General features: G+C 38.8%; 1 protein-coding gene across 1 annotated transcript; it reads right to left on the reverse strand.

Annotated features, from left to right (window-relative positions):
• Nucleotides 1-296: 296 nt before the first annotated feature.
• LOC311501023 (CMP-N-acetylneuraminate-beta-galactosamide-alpha-2,3-sialyltransferase 1-like) lies at nucleotides 297-7606 on the reverse strand. Its single transcript, XM_084562673.1, has 7 exons — nucleotides 7543-7606; nucleotides 6895-7166; nucleotides 4093-4289; nucleotides 3820-3999; nucleotides 2662-2698; nucleotides 2463-2582; nucleotides 297-1642 (listed from the first exon to the last, which is right to left on the reverse strand). The coding sequence occupies exons 2-7, from the start codon at nucleotides 7120-7122 to the stop codon at nucleotides 1475-1477; spliced, it is 930 nt and encodes a 309-aa protein (XP_084418799.1). The 5' UTR covers nucleotides 7123-7166; nucleotides 7543-7606; the 3' UTR covers nucleotides 297-1474.
• Between the last annotated feature and the right edge of the window lie 887 nt (nucleotides 7607-8493).

Here is an 8493-nt window from a genome sequence, read left to right on the forward strand (position 1 = left end):
CATGTACAGTTTGCCTTAGCATTGATACACTTCGTCTGTTCATCTGCATCAGCTGTTTTCTTCTCCTCCATCCCATCTCCTTCTTCAGTTGGTGTCTCCACCCGACTCGTCTCAAGCTGACGTGTCCCTGCAAGTCTGCTGGGTGTATCTGCTCAAGGTTTACTCCTATTCAAAGGTCCTGTTTCTCTGAGGGTCTTCAGACTCTGGTTTCTGGAAGGCGTCTTGAGCTAAAGATGGATCGTATCTGACGCTATATAAATACAATTACACTGAATGTAAAGAAACAAGGCCTTAGGTCTTGGTTACTGACGGATTTATTCACCTTGCCACCACGACATTTGCCATAAACAAGTCAAACCAGCCTGGCACATGTAAATAACATGCCATGCTAGTTGACACAAGAAAATGAGTCCATAGAAACAAAGAACAAAAACCAAAACAAAAGGCTAACTTCATGAGAAAAAGATCTTGTTGACTGTTTTTTTTCTCCTGTAAGTAATCACCAAAATTCAACATTCATTACAAAATATGTATGTAAATAAAACATGTAATACACTGACAAATGATAACTTTGAGAGCCAAAGCCACTGAACCCAACGTTCCACTCTGTCCCGTTTATCATCTATACCAACGTTAGTGATGTAGCTTTTAGTTAAGTTAAAGTGATTTACATAAAAATATGTCCCACCGGCAAGACGCAGAAGAATAAAACACGTCACAAAGAAAAGTGTTCCAAGTAGAAAAGAGAAGACAACAATTAAAGGTTTCTGTGCTTGAGGATTCAGAGGATTGAGCTGTATTTCATGTTTTGTGTACATGGTATTGCGGTATATGGATGAGGTATATAGATGTGTTGTTGAGATTTGGGTGGAGACAAAACTGTAAGTGTGACCATACCATATGAGTTAATTACAGTACCTTTGACAAGCTCCTATAAACAATTCCTCATCATTACACAAACCCTTTCTCCTACACAGGAGCAAATTCTCTTCAAAAATATGAAAGTAAATCCCTTCAAAAATAAATATAAACATACAGTATATTATTTGATACCCTGTAACCGTGCATGAGAAAATCCTCCATTTCGTACAAACTTCATACAGCCCAGTCAACTCCTACATTTAAAAGAATAAATAAATAGTCTGGACCTTCAAAAATTTCTCTTCAGTATTGTCTTCACAGAACCTGCTTCAATAACATGCCAAAAAACAGTGCAACCATCGTATCGTTAGCCTCATAGCATAACTGCCTAAGTCATATTTTAACATTTTCGGAAAACAAGAAAAAACACAATTTATAGCAGGCACATTGGTATTTTTTAACTGTCGATAGTGTAGCCAGCTCTTTTAATTCATCTCTTCTTTCCTCCTTCCACTCTCTGGGGGATCGTAGCGTTGTCCCAATGAAAGCAATAGTCTCTTTTTTCTGTGTTAGCCTACGAGAGCCTGGCTGCTTTCACTTCTGGAAAAGGAATTCACCACCCTCTGTAAAACGTGAGGTGTTTTTCCTTGTCTAATTGCTGGATAATGTCATACTCCACTTGTCCCGGATGATTTCCAGATTTAAGCTTTTTGTTCTTGAGTTCCTCCCAGTAATGGCTCCAGTTTCCATCGCTGTCTGCTCCGAAACCAAACACATGGACCTGTGAAAAGGAAAATGAACATATAACATGAATTAAAATTAATAAATGATTATGCAAATACAGTGCACAAACCGTTCTGGAACAAAAAAAAAACAAGATGGCAAAAGACAAAAACATCAGATTTCTGTGAAACAATGAGGAAACTTTATCACACAGTAATTCATGTAACACATAAATTTATGTTTTTTAATGTTTTTTTCTCCATTTTGTTCCATTTTGCTGGTTTGAAGGCACTTCAAGTGTGTGATCTATCAGTGGCGACACAGTGTTTTAACAAGTTGTGCTAGATGAGAGCGGAAACCTGCTGTAGCTTAAGATGGACAGCGTACACACATGTTCATTGTCGGTTGACCTAATTTTCTGCTGTTTACTTGGGTGAGGGTAGGATTCAAAGGCGGTTTAAAGGCCTTTATATAGTGTGACAGCCAAGTGACGGCCAATCCTCAGCCGCACAGCACAAGTAGTGGTTGTTGAACATGGGTTATACCCTCCCTGACAAGAACAGAAGCCACTGTGCATTGACGTGTAAAGCACCTCAAAACCTCGTATGGAGGAAGTCAGGGTCTATCATTTTCCACTATGTGAATTTTTTCCTTCAGTTTGGTGACATCAGGAAGGGGTCACTTGGCGTGTGGCTAAATATAAACTTTGCAAAAGCTCACTGTCCAAACATTTAACCTAAAATCTTCTGTTCTGTTGTACTCAAGTCCACTGCTGAGTAAGATAAGGTAGTAGTTGACAATGTCTGAATGAAGATTCCAAGAAACCAAGAACTTTTTCAACTTTGCAAAGACAGCTCCATTTCAAAGACTGAACTTACCTCATGGCAAATGTTCAGTGCAAGAGCCACAGTTATAAAGCCAGTGGATGGATACTGGCCCTTCTTTCTCAGCCACGTGTCGTGAGCGTATCTTATGAAAGCCGGGTTGATCACCATCACCTGTTGACAATCAGAATCGGCCTTTAAACTCACACGGGTCGCTACCTTTGCAGGCGGTGAAGCGCTTAATGGTACTCACCAAATCCTTGTTGGCTACTATTTTTGATTTGTAGGACCTGTTGGGGACAGCATGAAATGACAAATTCAAATACTAGCCCTTGACACACCATCCAAAAGCTCATCACGCAGATGTGACCTGTGGGCCTATTCAAGGAGATTCTAATTTGTATAATGTATTTTATGTAAACTCTACAGCAACATACACAACCATCCGCATTTTTTCCAAGGACAGTTCATTCATTATTTCACCCATGTCCTCCCCCTCTTTAACTCCCCCTGACTTCTGACAGGGAAGCTTGTTCAACTGAAGATTACAGAACGTGAATTAAAGGTCATGGTTTTACACCAGAAATAGACGACAGGCAGACTCGCTGCCTAACATGCTGGTTTGCTTTGGATATAAATGGTGCATTGCAAGGAGAGGCGCAATGTGTCAAGAGACAGCAGGCAACAGCGGTAATGTGCTATGTTTTGAATGACAGTAGAAGTCCTCCCTAAGGGGAACCCCACCTGACACAGTTCTACCATCTCAATTACATTACACGCTGTGCGCCTGACTTTTTAAAGTATATGAGCACGACAACGGTGCCAATTTCAAACTGATTAGAGGTGGGAGAGAATGACAAAGAGGAAGAGGAGAAACAGAAGCACATAATAGATAGTATTAATAAAACTAAATAGCTTAGTACTAGTCTAGTCTTGACAATAGGGAATTGTCAGGATTAATATAACTACAGTGTGTCTAGCTCTGCTAGTCCAACAGGAATTGCTCCTATGTTGTAATCCAACACAGCCAATCTGATTGAAGTGGAATTGTAGTTTTGCATCATGACTCAGCATCTGTAAGCACGGGCTAAGCCCTCTAACTTGGCTTCCCTTGTCACGCAGAATGACACAGAATGACACAGAATGACACGCAGGACGATCTATTCCCTTGAGGAAATGCTTTTAGGTGTCTGGTTACTTGCCACTCTACTGCCTCCGTTACTGAGTTTTAATAATGCATTGAATTATGTTTAGCACATATATTATCTCTATTCATTCGTATTATTGTCCCTGTTGTGATGTCCTGTTTACCGCATTACATTAAACACACCTTATTGCAAACTGGGACAGCTCACTTATACATATAATTTAATACAGTCTAAAATGAAAACCTGAAAAGAAGGGGACTCACTTTCCATGAAATCCAGTCGTCATGGCCAGTATGAGCCACTCTATATGCTGTATCTTGAATGGAGCCAACACAAGGTGAGTGTTGTTGTCTAAATCCACAGCACTCTCTGGATACATGACACGATGAGTTGTTCTGGTCCCAACATCTTCTTCGTAGCCTTCAATGTGACCTCTGTTAATTCTGAACAGCACAGGGGGAATCATTTCACTCCTGGATATCTTTTTAAAAAGAGGCCCAAGTTTAAATATGATTTTCTTCTTGGTGAATATTTACCTTATTACATAATCATGGAAATCTATCAGAGGTCCATTATGTGATCCCTTCAAGTTACCAGAATTTCCCACCACAGCACAGGTCCTGCAGCCGCCACTGCTGGGCTTTATAAGCCCTGGGGTGGTTGGGAATATCTGGAACAGGCTGTTCACTGTTTGGTTATATTTGTCATAGTTTTGTCTTTCATACTGTAAGAGCTGGTGGAGACAGATGCAGACTTAATGTCAAACTACTGTGTCACAAAGCTATCATTTGGTTTAAAAAATAAAGAAAAGAAATTGCATTTAAATGAGAAGATGAGGTAGGAACAATAAGTGCAAAACAAACTTAAGGTCAATAAATGTCAAAAAAGCAACCCCTAGCAAGCTAACTTCCCAATCTTTGTAAGGTAATTAGAATGCTGAAAAAAATAATAATAATTTTTAAGATTTCATATAACTGATGGATGACATTTTCCTTAATGAGAAAGAGAAAGGTACCAAAGCTCCACCCCTTTACATTTGTTATCATTGCAAAAGCTGTAAATGTCCTCTGTAGATAGGCAGTATTAGTCTTAAGCCTTGGCTTTAACATCAACACATATGCACAAACCAAAAGCTTAATATAAACTGTGGACAGTGGTTGACTGACAACCTGCACTATTAGCTTACCAGAGAGAAAAAAAACGTCAGTAAACTCTTACTGAACAATAACAACAACAGTAAAAGTTAGGATTGTTGCTAATGACCAGTGTCGGGAGTAACGCGTTACAAAAGTAATGTAATTACTGTAATGTATTGCTTTTTGCTGTAACGCCGTAATGTGAGGCATTCCAAAAAAAAATATTTTAGGCCTATAATTCCTGCACGTTTCCGTTTTTATGAATTGTGTGAAATGGCCAAATAAAAATAGGTAATACAAAACGATTATGTGGTCACCAAGGTGAATTGGTTTAGTCTTGACTTCTGGTCGTGAGTGACAGCATTGCGGGATGGAAATCTGTTGATTGTCGAGTGTCAAATAAACGAAGAGATGGACAGTAAAAGGTCAAAGCAATCAGGTGCCCAATTTAGGAAAAAAAGAAAAGAAGAAGAGGAGAAACGAGCAAAAGGTAAAAGAATGCTATGTTCTCTCTGTATGATTACAGTATCCATGTCATGAATGAAGGGCTAATGTTAATTGGTGGTATATGTTTGTTAGCCTTTTTGCTATGATGCTTGCAATGCTTATACAACAGTAATTCGTCTTAACAAACACCAGATCTAATTTCACCGTAAGACTGCTAATTGTTCCTCCCTGAAAGATAGATTAACATAGCGTCTAATGACAGACATTTAGCATGTAAGGGCATGTTTATTTAAATTTGCAATTCATGGATGTTTTGTATAAGAGTTATATTGTAGTCTACGGTCTTTTGATGTCAGTTGCAATTCAATTGCAATTTCAGGGGCACTTCTAAAATATTTTGGAGCGTCTTCTGCCACTGGTCAGGATGAGCCACCCACCTCCCCTGCTAGACAAGACCTGCCATCTACCTACCAATGTTGGAGGTGGAGATTGTGCACCTTAAAAAGTGTGTTTCCTGTTGTAATTGCAATAGTTGAATAACTGGATTCTCTTAAGTGTGATTTTCAAATGTTCTATTGAAGGATTGGTGCAATTGAAAAATATAAGTTTCTGTTTCACTTATATTGTTATAATAAAACATGGCCGTTTGTGCAAAGTTTTGTGTCATTTCTTTTCGCACGGGGGGGGGGGGGGGGTAATTCAATTCAATGTAGAACCGCCACTGACTTTATCACTCAGCACCAAAACATCATTAGCAGCAGCCCTAACTTTTACTGTTGTTGTTATTGTTCAGTAGGAGTTTACTAGCTGACGTTTCTCTCTCTCTGGTAAGCTAATAGTGCAGGTTGTCAATCAACCACTGTCCACAGTTTATATTAAGCTTTTGGTTTGTGCATGTGTGTTGATGTTAAAGCCAAGGCTTAAGACTAATACTGCCTATACAGAAGACATTTACATCTTTTGCAATGATAACAAATGTAAAGGGGTGGGGCCTTTCTCTTTCTCATTAAGGAAAATGTCATCCATCAGTTATATGAAATCTTAAAAATAAAAACTTATTTAATTTTTTTTTTTTTTCCAGCATTCTAATTACCTTACAAAGATTGGGGAATTAAAAAATAAAATTGTGATTGGATAATATTTTTTTTCCTGGTAGTCAGGAGGTTAGCTTGCTAGGGGTTGCTTTTTTGACATTTATTGACCTTAAGTTTGTTATTGTTCCTACCTCATCTTCTCATTTAAATTCAGTGTCTTTCTTTATTTTTTAAACCAAATGATAGCTTTGTGACACAGTAGTTTGACATTAAAGGACGATGTGTTCTCTCATTTATTGTTGTTTTTCCAGTCTTCTGCTTTCGTCCTTTTGCTGTCTTTTCACTAACTTAATGTTAGCGTGGCACCGCTCTATACTGGCAAATCTACTGTCCGACGTCAAGCCTGCTTCAGCCGTACAGGAAGAAACGTTTTAAAATTTGCGCGGAATTTTTCTCCTCTGCTGATCTCGTGGTGTTATTGGCGATAGTATAAAAACAAAACACCATCATTTCGGGATAAAATGCATTGTTACGCGCGTTACTGACCTTTATACCGAGTAAAATATTACCCCTTTTTTTTGGAATGCCTTACATTACGGCGTTACAGCAAAAAGTAAATACATTACAGTAATTACATTACTTTTGTAACGCGTTACTCCCAACACTGACTGGCACACAGGCGCATTTTCATCCACTGACTTAAACAACGTCCTGTCCTTACCTTCCACCATTTGAAATCATCCTTCGAGAGGTTGTGGTTCGCAGACAAAAGCGGCTCAACGGGGGGTTTTATAGGGTGCGAGCACAGACGATTGTTTGGGGATAAACAGGTGTCACAGAGGTTTCGATCGTCAACAGTGAACTGAAAACTGAACTCAGTGAGTCCTCTTAAAAACACAAGAATGCCTGTGAAGCACAGGACTAAAATGATCATCTTCCACTTTGGCATAATTCTGGATGTGTGACGCTTGTGGTCATGGAAACGGCTCCGGTCTGTGACGACAAAGGGTACAGGAAATTTACACAGTGAGCAAGAACTGAGGAAATAACCGTCACTGGTTCAGAAAAGAAAGGACACATATAATCCATGTATATGAAGTCATCTTTACAATCTGCAAGTCTGTAGTCAGAAGAAGATGAAAATGAGAAAAGAGGAAGATGATGAAGTAATAATAATATTAATATATAACAGTAATAATGATAAGAAGAAGATGGTGAAGAAAACGAAGAAGAGAAAAAAGAATAGGAAAAAAAGAAGATAAAATAATATGGCATTAAGTGTCAATTATAAACCAATGTATTAAGCTGATAGGTAATAAAATATAAATAACATATTTCAAAAAGCAATACAATTAATTGTATCCCTTACCTGGTGAGTAAATGCGTTTCTGGTCCAATTAGCACTTTATAAGTGTGGCAGTATTGACTATTGGTTAAACTGGCATCTGATGGCTCCATATAAACCCTCCAAGGATTCTTTTTTTTTTCTAGAATGTGATTGGTGGCCTGCACCTGTGCTGCAGGTGTGGAGGGGTGGGGTTTGTTGGCAGCAACACAACTGAAGAACAACAATGTTCTGCCCAGGTGTTGTTGTATTTCTCCATTATATGGTTATATCTTGAATAAATGTGTCCTTAGAAGAAAACTTTGAACGGATTTAATTATTTTTTCTTTTGTCCACTAGTAAAAGGAATTGGTCTCCAACTAAATACCATTTATTCATTTATAAAATCCAGCCAAAGTAAGAAAAAAAATGTGAGTGTACAAATGCTGAAAGAGAGGAGAAAAATATTCTGACTCCTTCCCGCGGCTGCTCGTCTCATTTGTCCTCCTCAGTGAGAAAAAGACAATCAGCCTGTGTCTGTATATCCGCTACCTAAACGGGCAGGCTGAGTTTGACCAGCACCGGGCGACGTGATAAGGACTTGTGGTGCTATAATAAGCAGTCATAGAGCAAAGGAAGAAGTTGACTAAGACGCTGATCAACACTGGCTCCAGTTTGAAATAGTTAAGAACAAAACAAATAACATCTTAGGGAAGGATATGCGTAATACGGAATTTAAATCGGTGCGCTTTAACGGCAACTTAAAGACTTTGATTATAATGGATGTAATCAAACAAACCAGCACGTTAGATAGTAATGGACGGATGGAAGTGTTCGGTCCTGTGCTTCATAGCTCCCCTGGTAACGGACAAGACGCAGCAGGCGCGCAACGTCTCCAAGCGTAAAAACGTGATATTTATGAGCTGGTGAGTTAACACACACTCATCAATTTCCTCAGTCTTTATTAATTATTTTCTCCGTAGAATTCTGTAGTTT

The sequence above is a fragment of the Chelon labrosus genome (assembly GCF_963514085.1).
Source record: "Chelon labrosus genome assembly, chromosome: 16".
NCBI classification, from domain to species: Eukaryota; Metazoa; Chordata; class Actinopteri; order Mugiliformes; family Mugilidae; genus Chelon; species Chelon labrosus.

Bases quoted from the DNA above. Each gene is read 5' to 3' on its own strand.
- LOC311501023 (XM_084562673.1), bottom strand. From the start codon at position 7,122: ATGCCAAAGTGGAAGATGATCATTTTAGTCCTGTGCTTCACAGGCATT. The intron at 4,290-6,894 runs GTAAGGACAGGA...TGTCTCCACCAG, and splicing joins ATGATTTCAAATGGTGGAAG to CTCTTACAGTATGAAAGACA. The intron at 1,643-2,462 runs GTAAGTTCAGTC...TCCTTTTCACAG, and splicing joins CACTGAACATTTGCCATGAG to GTCCATGTGTTTGGTTTCGG.